This window comes from Suillus bovinus (assembly GCF_016758785.1).
Source record: "Suillus bovinus strain UH-Sbo-P2 chromosome Unknown EDB93scaffold_59, whole genome shotgun sequence".
NCBI lineage: Eukaryota > Fungi > Basidiomycota > Agaricomycetes > Boletales > Suillaceae > Suillus > Suillus bovinus.
Window position 1 is genome coordinate 224,731 of NW_024542115.1, and position 13,998 is coordinate 238,728.

Below are 13,998 nucleotides of genomic sequence, written 5' to 3' on the forward strand. Positions count from 1 at the left end.
ATTAGTACCGCCTCTAGGGAACTTGAAAGCTTCGGAACTTGGAACCTCAGACAAGGTTGTATAGCCAGCGTCAGTGATACTTCATGTGGCTTTCACAAAAAGTACTTTGGATCCTGTTTTTTTTTATGGTGTCTTACGGAGCTCGAGGTTGTTCTTGGGAGAAGGCAACTGACAATCGAGAACTCAACAGACATCGCGCGAGCTGCAGTTTTTTCAGGAGATCTAGTGTTCTTGCAATACAGAAAAGACTAGAGCATGCGAGGAATGCGACTTCAGTATATTTAGCTGCAAATATGTCCACGAACGCTTCACAAGTGAGTTAATTGGCTTCCAATGAGTCAGAGCTGAATCACTAAACTTGTCAATAGAGAATCTTACCATTGAAGCCTTTCAGTGCCCCTTATAAGCCCATGGCCAGGCCTAGGTCTAGTTCAGCAGCTTGTATGTCCTCTGATGTCCCCAGTCCGAGTCTCAAAGTTCCCGAGTTGCAGCACCCCTTTGATAACTCTGACTTGGAAAGGCGACAAAATGTTGACTTTGACATGGACGACAGGCTTAATCTTGGAAATGGATGTCATCGTGAGATCTTATGTCCGAATATTTGATGTCTGCTGATCACTCTACTGAGTTTTAGAAGTTCCCATACTTCCTAGGAGACACATTCCAAGGTCTTTCAATGATATCAAGCATTCAGCTGAGGATCTCAATGAGTGCAATAATGTTCCTGTTCAACCACTCCCAGCCCAGTCCAGAATCTGGCGTGTCCTTCTCATGCTGAGAGATACTCTTCAGACTGCCTTTAACTTGGTTGGGATCTGTCGTCTATACCCTCGCCATCCTTCATTTGAGCCCGATAGATTTGTACCGTCTTCATTACTTGCCAATTCATGTCCGATAATTGTCCAAGGAACTGATTCTCCATCAAAGATCTTTCTGCCACCCTACCCATTTCCAAATATGACCATTTATCACCTCATGATGTGGATGAGCTCGGGCAGTCACCAGAAATTGGAGAATGAGGTCCAGCGACTTGTCAGTGATGTCCCCCAAGCTGATGATTTTGACATTAAGCATCTTGAGGGATTTTCAGTGAAGAAGAACTTGAAAGAATTGGATAAAGATAAGGGCGAGGAGAAAGTCACCTTCCCAGATGACTGGATCAAGACCGATGTCACCATCGACATCCCTATGAGATCGAGGGAGGAAAGACCGAAGGCATATAGTATTTCCAGATTCCATTATTGCCCTCTTGTTGAAGTGATCCATGCGGCATTTGCAGACATCCAAGCAGGTGCATTCCATCTACTACCTTTTAAGCAACTATGGAAGGATCCAATGGACAATCACCAGGAGCAAATATTTGATGAGCTCTACACTTCTGATACCTGGTTAGAAGCTCAGGACGATCTCCAGAAGTTGCCCAAAGAGCCTGGCTGTTCATTAGAACGCATCATAGTGGGTCTTATGTTCTTTTCTGATGCCACTCACTTAGCAAATTTTGGAACTGCTAAGGCATGGCCACTCTACTTGTATTTTGGCAATCTGATGAAGTACGTGCAATCATTATCTTTGGTGAGTCCCCCTGATTTGATTCTCAACTATTAACATGAACAGTTTTTGTTAGCTTCCCGACAGCATTAAAGATGTATTAAGCAACCTGTCCAGTATATCAAAGACTGGCATGGCCTCGCTTCATACACACTGTTGTAGGGAGTTATTTCATGTGTGCTGGGAAATCTTACTTGATGAAGAATTTCTTCGAGCATACTGCCACAGTATCATTCTGACTTGTCCGGGTGGAGTCCTGCGGAGAGTATTTCCAAGAATATTTACCTATTCTGCTGATTATCCAGAGAAGTACAGACATCCTTTTCCTTAATTCAAACTGTTCATCACTTTTCAGGGTTTTAATCACAACCATCAAGGATATGGGCACATGCGCATGTCCTTGCTGTCTCACCAAAAAAATTGTTTGGTTCCCTCGGTTTACTTAAGTACATGAAAAATTGTATAGCTACACTTTGAGTGTATGCTATAATGAAAGTCGACAAAGCACACAAGTTTATTTACCAGTGGGGATACACTGTTCTTGGTTCAAAGGTTGAAAATGCTCTTGGAGAGGGTTCCTGGGTACCCACCACATAAGCGCAAACAGTTCCTCACGACTTATAATTAGCTGAGATCCGTTCCCCTTGAATCAATTTGCCAAGAAGCTTGGGCGGCTCAGCCTCAACCCATTTTGCATGCTCATTGTTGACCTTATGCATGAGTGCGAATTGGGTACTTGGAAGGCGCTGTTTATGCACCTTGTACGGCTTCTTTATGCTCTTTCTGGGGGTAGCCAGCTAGTGGCTACTCTTGACAACAGGTTTGCAAATTCATAGAATGCTGTTACTATTTACTAATGAATTGTCAACTCTCAATATTACCGTAGATTTTGCCAGGTCCCCACATTTGGTCATGGTGTGATTCAAAAATTTGCGAACAACACATCCGAGATGAAACAATTAGCAGCGCGTGACTTTGAGGATATCTTACAGGTTATTCTGTCTTTCGTTTTTTCTTAGACTAACTGACATGTTCCCAAGTGTTCTATTCCAGTTTTTGAAGGGTTGTTTCCACCAGGCCATGATGCAATCATGCAGTCTCTGTTGTATCAATTCGCATAGTGGAATGTGCTCGCTAAACTTGGAATTCATACAGAGTCTACGGTTACTTTTTTTGACGAGATATTTAAGAAGCTCTGTCAGAACTTGCACAAGTTTCAACACGACACATGTGCTGCCTTCAATACCATCGAATTACCGAAAGAGAAAGCAGCTCATGCACAAAGACTCGCTCAGCACGCAGAACCCAGTACCACCTCTCCAGAAGTAAATGGATCAAGGGTAAAGAAGTTCAATCTTGGTACTTACAAGTTTTATGCAATGGGAGATTATGTTAGAACCATCAAGCTCTTTGGAACAACAGATTCTTTCACCACTCAAATAGTATATGCCTGTTTTATTTACACTATCTACCTGATGTTCAATTTTGCCAGGGAGAGCTTGCAAACCAAGCCCTAAAGGTGTTTTACCCACTAACCAGTAAATTTGACATGCCAGCGCAGTTAGCTAAACACGAGTGGAGGCGCCGTGTACTTCGACATGTTGCAGAACTTGGAAGCACATCATTCTCCTCTAATAGTCAATCACCTGCCAAAGCCCCGCCTTTGGTGCTCTCTCAAAACCACCACCACATCGCGCATACTAAAAGCAATCCAGTCAACCTATTCCCCTTCCTTCAAGAACATGATGGTGACCCAGCAGTCAAGGTAGGTGTGGTATTGCGGTTGGAACACTTTTCTCACAATAGTCATCAGAATTTCATTCCAAGGCTGAAGGACTACATCCTGTACAGGTTGCGCAAGCTCAACACCAGTTATTGCGACCACATCTTTACAGATGAAGAACACAACTCGGTAGTTATCCCTAACAACACTATCTACTCAGTCCAAACCATGCAGGTGTATTATACTACATACAACCTCACATGCGAGTATGATATGATCAGCCCTAGGACCCACGCTGACATCATGGTGCTTTCAGGGGAGACAACACCCAGCCACCCATATTGGTATGCTCGCATACTAGGTATCTATCATATGGAAACCTGGCTCAATGATGGAGATCAATCTGTGAAGCACCATCTTGAAGTCCTCTGGGTCTGATGGCTAGCACCATTATGGAACCATAAATGCAGCATGAAACATACTCGTCTTCCAAAAGTTGCATTTGTTGAGGAATCTGACCCTGACTCATTTGGGTTCCTCAATCCAGGCCAAGTGATTCGAGCAGCTCACCTGATTCCTGCTTTTTCTGCAGGACAAGGCATAAACTCCCTTTTCCTTGGGAAATCATTGGGACATCCTGATGGGGAACTAGATGATTTGGAATCATATTATGTTGGGATGTGAATGTGCTAGATCACCTTTTATGATACATTAACCCTCAAGTCTTTGGTCAGCTTTGTCGATCAAGATATGTTTATGCGCTATACTCACTTTGGCATTGGACATCCAGTAGCATTGCGGAAGATAACCAGAGACTGTCTTGGCTCACTAGTAGTGGCCCCAGCTAACTGTGACTCGGACGCTATGGATATCATTGATGATGTAGACCTCGAAGAAGCAGAACATGACAATGAACAGGGCAAGGACAAGGACAAGGACAAGGACAAGGACAAGGACAAGGACAAGGACAAGGACAAGGACAAGGACAAGGACAAGGACAAGGACAAGGACAAGGACAAGGACAAGGACAAGGATGAGGATGAGGATGAGGATGAGCTTAGCAGTGAGGAGCTGGATGGAGATGATGAAGATGGAGATGGAGATGAGGATTTGTTTGATGACCTCCTTCCTTTTTAAAATTTCCTCTATCGAGTTAAGCCTTCAATTACTAGGTTTGGCAAGCAGTACAATGTACACACTTCACGAGCTGTCTTTGTCCGCAGACTTGCAGCATGTAGCTACTACAACATGGTTACTAGGCTGGTCACTGTGACCCTCTTTCTGGTTCAACGAGTTCATACATGTTTCACTGAAGTTCTGAGTCCCTTCCATGACCTGATCCATCATGGTTTTGTCATTCTCATCTTTATCTCGACTCAATCAGGACAGTTATTTTAATTTCTAACATTATCATGGTTTGTCGCTGATGGACCCGGATATAACACCTCAGCCCAGTAGAGTGTGACAATATCGGTCTGCGTGTCTACTAGTAGTGCTAACAAAGATCACCATGATGACAATATGCTACAGCCTAGCAAGTTAGGGTTTGAGCGATGTGCATGTTCCTTGGACCCTAGCAGGCACCCACACCAGTTTGAGCATGGTTGACTCCTTTATCCATGTACATTTTTAGCTAGTTTTCAGTGTCAACTGCCAATGTAACAACAAATTTGTTCAATTACATTGGTAGCACTTATGATGATCATCACTAGTTTATTCACAAGACCATTTCCAGCACAAGCCTACAAGAACTAGACTCATCAATGTCTTCAAGGGAAGTTTTTTTTGCTAATACTAGAAGGTTGACAATTAACACTAAATATAGTGTGAGCCGCTAGTGAATGCTAGCCATTAGTCTCCTACCCTCTCTCACTTTTGCCCCTACCCCCCTTCTGCTAATGGAGTCCCAGATGGAGGATGGTCGGCATCCCGAAGAATTGTCCCAGGTGGATAACACCCCACGACCTCCCACAGCATCGCCCATAGTGGTAGCACCGATGTCTGCCAGTGAGAATGCTGGTCAGAAACAGAAAATCACTGACTTAGAAGAGAACCTCACGTCAGGGCATACATTAAAAAGGTATAGGCCTCGCTCTAACATCTAGTCTGGTGGAAAACAATCTCACAAGGACGACCTATCATCAGACGGATGATTACCTTACTCGATAACATTGAGGACTTAGTAGGCAAGAATGGTTGCAATAAGGACAACAACAACGTTCATGTAACTCTCATCTTTGGGTTAGTATTTCATCTCTGTCTTATGAGAGCTACTCATGGATTTGCTATTAAAGCCAGGATCATTTGCAAATCGGATATATGGCCCTTAAAATGTCTTCAGATAGTGATAGTATGGAGCATGACAATTACTTGCATATGTTAAAAAGGGTGAGCTTTGTCAGTGACAATAATCAGTGTTGTGTTGAATCATTGTACAACTTAAACAGATGGTCTATTCTCTTCAAGGAGATGTCAATGGCGATCAGACTATTGCTAACACTCAACTTATGATGCAAGCCCAGTTGCGAGACTCCCAGAGACAAATTGACACCCTTCACACAGAACTTTTTGATTTACAAGGCAGGTTGTATGATGCTCAAGTCGAACATGCCCATGAACTGGCAGAAATACAGTGTGAGATGTTGCAGATGAGGGAATCTAGTGGTCGGCACCATAGGAAGCTGCCTTTCTCACCTCCCAAAAGGAAGTCAATGGTTCACGAATATTACCCAGATGGTGGACAATCAATTAGGTGGCTCACAGATGAAGAGTTCAAACTGTTTGATGAATTGTCTAGGGAAGAAGGCCCACATGTTGCAAAGGTTGTTGGTGGGCCATCGTCATGCGGATTGGTAGCCAGACAAAACATGTCTTTATCTCGCTGTTGGGCTTTGCGTCGTTTTCAAAAAGTCAAGGATGCCCGGGCCAATGCTGATGACTCGGAAGAGTCTGTCAGCACTACATACCACCGTGCGAATGGCACTCCAGAGATCTGAAGGAGAATTACCCCCATCACATACTTTTCTTTTGTCATCATCCTCAAATAATCTTCCTTTCCATTTCTCACCCTACCCACTGGCACATCAAGCTCGGCATCCTTCAAACCCTCACTCATTATCCTTTGTTCCTTCCTTGCTCTCACCTGCCACTCCCTCTTAATTAGCTTTTCTAACTGTTAATATGTTGTATTCCAGTGCTATCATAATTAGCAGAATATATAAATATGCTTATCCCAGTGATTTGCGGAGTCAGCGCACATCTAAATTCATAAGCACTGGGTAGTGAGTCCACCTGCTTACGTCTTTCAGCTAACACTCAGACCAGCCCAACACAATTAGGTCGTGTCTCTGACTCCGATTCCTGAGCCAGACGAAGCTGGATTTTCTTTCTGCCATTCAAATCAGTGAGTTAAGTCAGCCAGTCAAGGTTGCTACTCGTGATTGATGAGTTTTAATGAGCATCCAATGGTGGCTCATCCTTGTTATAAAGCAAGCTTCTTTGTACTAACCTGACTCGGAGCCGATGTTCTATAGTGTGGTATGTGACAATGTCCTGAGTTTACATTGATGCTGACATGATATCCTTCAAGTTCTGCATAAGTATTGTCACTCAAAAGGTAAGTAACATTATCAATTGTTCCTTGTCTGACACTTTCCATTGTAGGTGTATGATCATATTTAGGGCAGCTGCATTTGCTGATGCATACCGGGTGGCCATTAAATAAAGCAGAGGATACGAAAATTCAACTCTATTCCTACCTCTTTTACCTGCTCTCCAATCACCAATCACCTTTCCCTCGCCTCGCTCATGTCCCAGGTGGACGATAACCTGCAGCCTGAAGCATCATCCCAGATCGAGCAGCCTGCTGCCGCTGTATCATCCATAGTGGTGCCAACATCTGATATTGCTTGACAGAGGTGCAGAATAGCTGATCTGGAGGAGAAGCTGCAAGTGCTCGAGTTGGGGCATGCAGTAAAACAAAGGCATGAATACTGTCGTATTGAACATGTAGTTCACTATACTCATCATTGTCAGGGAAACAAACTACTTCATGTCACAAGGACGGGCCATCAGACGGATGGTTACACTATATGATAGTCTCGAGGACTTGATAAATGAGAACGATAAGCGGTGTAACAGAGAGGACAATAATGATGATGTAACTCTCGAGTCCGTGTTTTGCCTCCACCTACTGATTGCTACTCACCAGTTTGATACCAGTCAAAATCGTTTGCAAACTGGATATGTAGTCCTCAATAATGTACTTCCATGGTTTCACCGGAAGGCTTCCAACATGGAGTATTACAAAGATTATACCCACATGTTAAAAAAGGTGAGTTTTCCTTCTGCCAACAATTGACCTTATATTAAATTGTTTTTCAGCTTAGACAGGGTGTGGGCGGTGCTCGAGGCAATGACACTTCGAAGCTCAAGCCTCTTGTCCCTGATTGGGTCAATCACGAGTGGAAACCTGATCCCCCAGTTGACCCTGAAGATAAACACTGCCATAGATTCGCCAACGATGCTTGTGGCAGGCTGCTCTGTCCAACAGAGCTAGACTGGAATAACCCAATGTTAGTATTGCACTTGTGATCTCTCTACTAGACACTAATTTTCTGCCAGTATCAGAGCAGGAATTAGGGACTGCATAGATGGCCATATCGTGACGGAAATGTCATGGCCCGCATTTCTTTATGCAGGATATACACCGATCTGAATAATCTCGAGGAGGGTCTCTTCAAAAGCAAACTTTTAGTTCAGGTTCGTCATACTAAAACAGATTCTCAAAGCTCTCATTTTTGGCAGGCATTCAAAGCCATATTTACATCTTCCTCTTCAGCAAAGGACGTTGCTGGTGATGGAGATGGCGCCAACATCATCGAAAACAACAGATGCACAAAGAAGGATGTTTTGGGCAAGAAAGTAAAAACACATGTGGCTCAAATCATTAAAATGCACAAAGTCTCACCTCGTTTGATTGCTTATGTGTTGTGTCAAGTAAGTGGTCAGTTTTCCGTGTCCTTACCGAGCACTAAAAAATCCTGACACATGTAGTTGTGATTCGCCCTTTTCTCTGTAACGTCATGGTGGTCAGTAGATGGCGAATTTGATTATATGCAGTTCTGGTGCAATATAGTGGACTTCTTTGAATGCCCCCCTGGTCGAGCAGCACAGCGCAACATGGACCGACTCCTGACGTGGTGGATGAGGTAAATTGATTACAAGTCAACAGCTGTTAACTGATCTCTTTTATTAGAAAAGTTTTTGGAACAAGTCGTCGGATGGAACTCAGTGATGCAGCCAAGGCTCATATGTCCGTAAATGCTCTCGCAATGCAGCGGGCACGATTGGATGATGCACTTTTCGATTCTGAGTAGTTCATGTATCATTCCAACCATTTATTATTACATTACAATAGTTGTTTGTCTACCCTTCTAATTAATGTCATGATTTGCACCAATTTTTAATTGTTTGATGTGGAGTGATAGGGCTGCCTGACTATTTGTGCACATGCCATAAGAAAGCAACAAAAGGGGGCTGCTACAGGTTAAGCTATGCCTGGTGAATCAGAGCAACAGGTTGGGTCTTCTGCACCTCGTTCACATGTTGTGAACAGTCTACAGAGTACAGGTTGAGCTACAGCTGGTGAATTCCCTTACTTGTGTTTCGTAGGTTGCATCGAGAAAATCTAGTGTGATGAGTGCCAAAACATATGATTTTACAGAGAATGTGAGGCAACAACAATCGTAAAAACCATCGAAATGACAGCCCCACCCCCATGACGTAGTAGTGTTGCAGAAGTCCGGTTTGGCCTGGTTTGGCAACAAATTTTGCGAATGCTGAACCAGACCTCATGTCTGGTTCAATTGTTTTGCTGAACACTGAACCGGATGCCATGAATGCATTCATGGCGTCCAGTTCACGTCCGGTTCAATGTTCGAACATCAAACACATTGTAAATATACTTGATTGTACTATAGCTAGTAGTAAGGAGTACTGGTACACTACTGTGAAGCAAGGCCAAGTGAAATTAATGCAAGGCAAGACTGAAGATCAGTAAGGACAACAGAAAGGTTGTTTTCAGTTACATGAGCGAGGGGCTCAATACGAGCAGCAGCCTCAGCTGCAGCCTGGATATGCCTGTTGTGATAAGCACTCTTCAACAGTTGGAGCGCCTCAAAGATATTGGGCATGAGCCGGTTGCATCAACTCTGATCTGTGATGCTGCCACTTGAAAAGGCCCATTCTGATGGAGTAGCAGAACCTTGAATCACAAGAAAATCTCTTGCCATGTGGGAGAGTGTTGGGTACGCCACAGAATGATGCCGGTAGGTGCGTCAGTAAATAACTACTAGTCGATGCAATAGATATAACTTACCCCCCACCAATGGACAACATCTCCCACATCTTCCAATGGAGCCATCAAATATGTGGCGAGTTCTTGACGAGGATTCGCAATGCAGTGTTCAGATGATCGACGAGCGACGAATCGGATTCCAAGCAAAAAAGTCGCAAGTAATCATGTCATGTTCAGTGTATTGCGTGTGTGGGTGATGTCATCTCATATGTGTGAGTAGCCTAAAATGGAAGCAGTTCAAAAAGGTTCGGACCTGTTCAGACCCGTTCAACGCATTCAAGGAATGCTGAACGCTGGACTGGACCATTGGTCCAGTTCAGCCTATACTCTGAACGTTGAACTGGACCGTGGTCCAGTCCATGAAAGGTCCGGTTCGAACTGCGGTTCAGAATCAAACCTCCGCATCACAATGATGTAGGTAAAAGTTGGAATCAATTCTCTCCGTCCATCTACATGTTGAGAATTACAAGAAAGCTGAAAGGTGATACCCGACTCGTAGACATAGACAGGTCAGGATATCTATTCAGTCTATGTACTAGGTCAGCAATTGCTCGAGCGTAGCAAAACAAAGCCGGTAAATACCTAACATTCCCCAACAACAACTTTGTACTTTCACAGATGAACTAAGCCGATGTGGTCACGACTGCATGCACACAGAATTCGTCGCATGAGGTGCTATAAATGTAATGGTATCTATGCATGACGAAACATGCAAAATACTGGATGAATGGTAAGTAAGGTGCTAAGGTGAAGCATGACTCACTAGTATAAGCTCTCAAGCCAAGGTACTATATCCTAAAGGCACAAGTGTTTGCACGATGCCACGACCTCTTTGGGATTTCTCGCAAGTGAATACAGGTGCCAAGGTATGGGATACTCACAGGAGGTCGCACGAAGAGTCGAAGCAAGCTATAATTGGGTGTTTGCTTGCTTGGCGAACATATATTGATTGCTATACAATGATACAGCTTTTTCACACAGATTCGCAACTGATATATAGTGGACAAACATCAACAACTTACAAAAGGTTGGCAGCAAAATTCACAGTATGATATAATTTTATTCTTGTGCGCTCAGAAAAAGGTCTGTTGTTCTCTGGAGAATACCAGCTTTAAGTCTTGCTCAGAACATTGTCCCAGGATCGAGGGACTTCAAACATTGTGAAACTTACTTCTGGCATGCCAATTCATCAGGAAAAAACAAATTTTGTGGTAGCCCTGGTGAGAGCTATGTAGCACTACATAGCTACCATAGTTCTATGTACCTGATGTAGCCATGACTCAGACTATATAGATCTACAGCGGGCTACAGCAGACTACAGCAGGCTACAGCGGACACTTGGAGGCACAATAGTCAAATTAAAGTCTGTAGTCAATAGTAGCTGAGTAGCAACAAAATTAATCAATAGCAGACATGCAGAATGTATCAAGGTCAATAAAGGTATTTAAGTAAAAATCACTTGCGGACTCATAGACATTTGCGCTAGTCCATTTACGGTCAACAGCTTGTCCCATCTTCAGAATAAGATGGCAAGGACGAGCAATTTCATTGACATGTATCACCACTGCATTCTGGTGCAGCCGACGAGTCGAACACAACAATTGGTGCAGGCCAGATGAGCGGTCTGGCTCCCTGAGTGGTGTGAACCACTCAATGTAAGCCAAGGCTCGGGAGTAGGTCCCAAATTGACACGGCAGAGTGAAAATAATGTGAACCTGTCCCACTCGCATACCTAGTAAGATAGCAACATGAATTTTTTGACGGCTCAACTAATAGTTACTCACCTTCTAAAGTGCACAGCTGAATGCCATTGCTTGTCAGGGCCATATCAAACTTAGTGGGAGATCCAGGCTTGCATCCACATTTAGGAAGCACTTCAGGTGTGGCTCTAACACGCCACTGCCTCGGTGACTCACTGATGAGTGGATTAGGTGGAGCAGTGATTACTACCTGTCGAAAAATGTCAAAATTGTTACGACTTGGATGGTATCTGTTGGCGACGCTCAAACAGAGCTTGTGTCGTCAACGGTCTGTGGACGTCCTTGGGCTAGCCCAAGGTTAGGGATCGTACTTGGCGGGTCTTCGGCAAGTACAATTTAACGCCTATGTCCAAATCGGGTAGCTTATGTCACGCGGATGCGAGACGATAAGCTATATCGGCCTAGGCTTACGACACCCGAAGGTTAATCATAAGGATCGTCGTTAATTAGAAGGACAGAAGTCCGACTAGTTAACAGGGGCTTTGTTCGTCGATGAAGTCGATGAGCAAAGGTCGAGACTATAGGCTTATCCGCGAAGAGCAGATAAGAAGATAGAATATAGACTGCTGGCGAGGCAGAAGGATCACTCTGGTGAGAGTAGGAGGTCAAGAACCAAGTAGATTCAAGTTAAGGAATATGGTACATGGTAGCGAGTTTATATAGAGGACAGGAGACGTATTAGTGGGTGATAACTCGTACTACCGGGAGAGGCAATCGGTAAAGGGTATGACTATAACAGGAAGGCACGTTCGGTCGAGGTAGAACGTGCTAGATAAGAAAGTGAGTCAAGGATCGGAATAAGAAGTGAAACGCGCAGAGGCACGATCGTGCAACTGCGGATCTAAGTATAAGTCGCATGTGCAACTGCGCACCGAGTCAGAGATCAAGAAAGGAAACAGGGCAAAGGGGATGCGTCGTGCATCGTGTCATAGGTTACCAGTCCAGACGGTAAGGGTAAGGGGACTGTCCGCAGGATCAGTCATGTGGTGAAACGGAGCATGGGTATGCTTCGTCAGCGAAAGGATCCGGCCAGATGTACTGGCTTTGCTGAAGCGACAGGTAGAGGGCGAACGGGAATGCGAGGATGACAAGGATGACAAGGGTAATGTCGGGGTAAGGGTATGATGCGAGGGCTGATATGAGGAGGATTAGGAGAAAAAATAGTAGGGGCCCAAGCGTCTAGATGTTCTTGTAACATTACCCCGGTTTCTAGGACTGAAATCAACGAGTTCAGTTATCCATGTTGTCATACCAGGAGGGATCGCAGTCGAGGTCACGGAGTATGTCCATGGCCTCTAAAGCATTCTCTTCTCTATCTTGTTCGAGTCGTGCAGCATCATGATCATATGCTGCTTCCAACTGACGCATGTCAGTGTAGAACGTTTCCAAAGATATTCCTCGACGAAGGATCTTCTTGCCGTGAAGGCGAGGGCAGAAGGGGGTGAGATGTCTGGGGGCGAATCGTCCACAAATGCGGCAAAAGTATCGCTCGCATTGTTTCTGTTTGTGGCCGTACTGGTGGCAGACCCTACACTTAAAGTTGCACTGGTAGGGTTGTGGGGTCGTCCTAATGTGCGTGTCATTAAGTATCTGTTGCCTGGTAGAATCCTGGCCCGGTACATGTCGGGTGATGGGTAATCCGAGTGCAAGAATGCGCTCGGTATTCAGTCGGCGACTTCGTCGAGGGGTGCGTGTAGGTGGGGGAACAGGGACAGGGGTGTTGTCCCTGATGATAGGTGATCTGATAGATAATATCGGTATGTCATCGGTAGAGATGAACCCTGGAGGGGGAGTGGTAAGACGAGCTTCCAAGCTCGGTTTGTCTTCTTCGTTCGTCTTTCTCCAAGGTGGTGTGCGAGTTTCCTTACTCGACTTTTCTTCTTCGTGCTTCTTCTTCCCTTTATAGGGAGCAGGTAACGGGTCGTTGGCTACGACCTCGTCATTGATGATGGTGGCTCGGAGTTCTTCGAGCTCGTCGCTAGTCATCATCCTGTACTGCTCTTCTTCGTGTTCTGCGAACAGTCTGTCGATTTCTTCGGATGTGAGGTTGGTGGGGATAAGATTGGTTCGTTCAGAGGGAGGGGTTGGAGCACTGCACTCGGCAGTACGCTCGACAACGGCTGCCTGTACAGGCGGTTGGTTGTATGCGATCTCTTCTTCTATCTTGACGACTACGTCGCCAAAATTCCTGGATGCAAGAAGGTTCAAGAGGGCCCTCTTGGCCTTCGTGACGGAGTATCGAGTGATCGGACTATGGGGAAGGATGCCATATGGTCCGGTTGTGAAAGCGACAGTGTCAACTGCCCGAAATGCATTGACAAGCTCCAAGAGAACCGTGTCTTTGGTACGGTCAATAAAGCTGTCGAGTCTAAGCGCGTACTGCGCGTCGAGAATAATGGCCTCCCAGAATGCCTTCTGAGAGTCCGGGGTCTGCGTGAAAGGAACGGTGAACTCGTGGATGAGTTCGACAATGGAGGGTGTGGAGCCGAGAGAGATGGAGGAGGCATTGGACGAAGTGGTAGACATGGAGGTGATGGTAGCTGGTTAACAACTGAGGAGCTTTGTTGTCAGCTTGAGTCTCTTCTTATAGTCCTTGAGCATCTCCGCTG

General features: G+C 44.9%; 4 protein-coding genes across 4 annotated transcripts; 3 read left to right on the forward strand and 1 right to left on the reverse strand.

Moving 5' to 3' along the window:
• Positions 1-771: 771 nt before the first annotated feature.
• Positions 772-1,605, forward strand: EDB93DRAFT_1090792 (uncharacterized protein; the record flags this gene model as incomplete). The annotated part of the gene is made up of 1 exon (XM_041446299.1): positions 772-1,605. One exon carries the CDS (start codon positions 772-774, stop codon positions 1,603-1,605), a length of 834 nt encoding a protein of 277 aa, XP_041304616.1.
• Positions 1,606-5,169: 3,564 nt separating this feature from the next.
• EDB93DRAFT_1106464 (uncharacterized protein) lies at positions 5,170-6,267 on the forward strand (the record flags this gene model as incomplete). Its single annotated transcript, XM_041447620.1, has 4 exons — positions 5,170-5,351; positions 5,417-5,512; positions 5,566-5,659; positions 5,719-6,267. 4 exons carry the CDS (start codon positions 5,170-5,172, stop codon positions 6,265-6,267), a joined length of 921 nt encoding a protein of 306 aa, XP_041304617.1.
• An 811-nt stretch (positions 6,268-7,078) lies between these two features.
• Positions 7,079-8,649, forward strand: EDB93DRAFT_1253488 (uncharacterized protein; the record flags this gene model as incomplete). Its single annotated transcript, XM_041453461.1, has 9 exons — positions 7,079-7,144; positions 7,187-7,243; positions 7,284-7,430; positions 7,482-7,604; positions 7,655-7,845; positions 7,972-8,032; positions 8,078-8,269; positions 8,393-8,481; positions 8,529-8,649. The coding sequence occupies 9 exons, from the start codon at positions 7,079-7,081 to the stop codon at positions 8,647-8,649; spliced, it is 1,047 nt and encodes a 348-aa protein (XP_041304618.1).
• Positions 8,650-11,212: 2,563 nt separating this feature from the next.
• Positions 11,213-11,522, reverse strand: EDB93DRAFT_1040219 (uncharacterized protein; the record flags this gene model as incomplete). The annotated part of the gene is made up of 2 exons (XM_041444547.1): positions 11,213-11,393; positions 11,428-11,522. Coding segments are annotated over 2 exons (276 nt in total), but the record flags the coding sequence as incomplete, so codon positions are not given.
• Between the last annotated feature and the right edge of the window lie 2,476 nt (positions 11,523-13,998).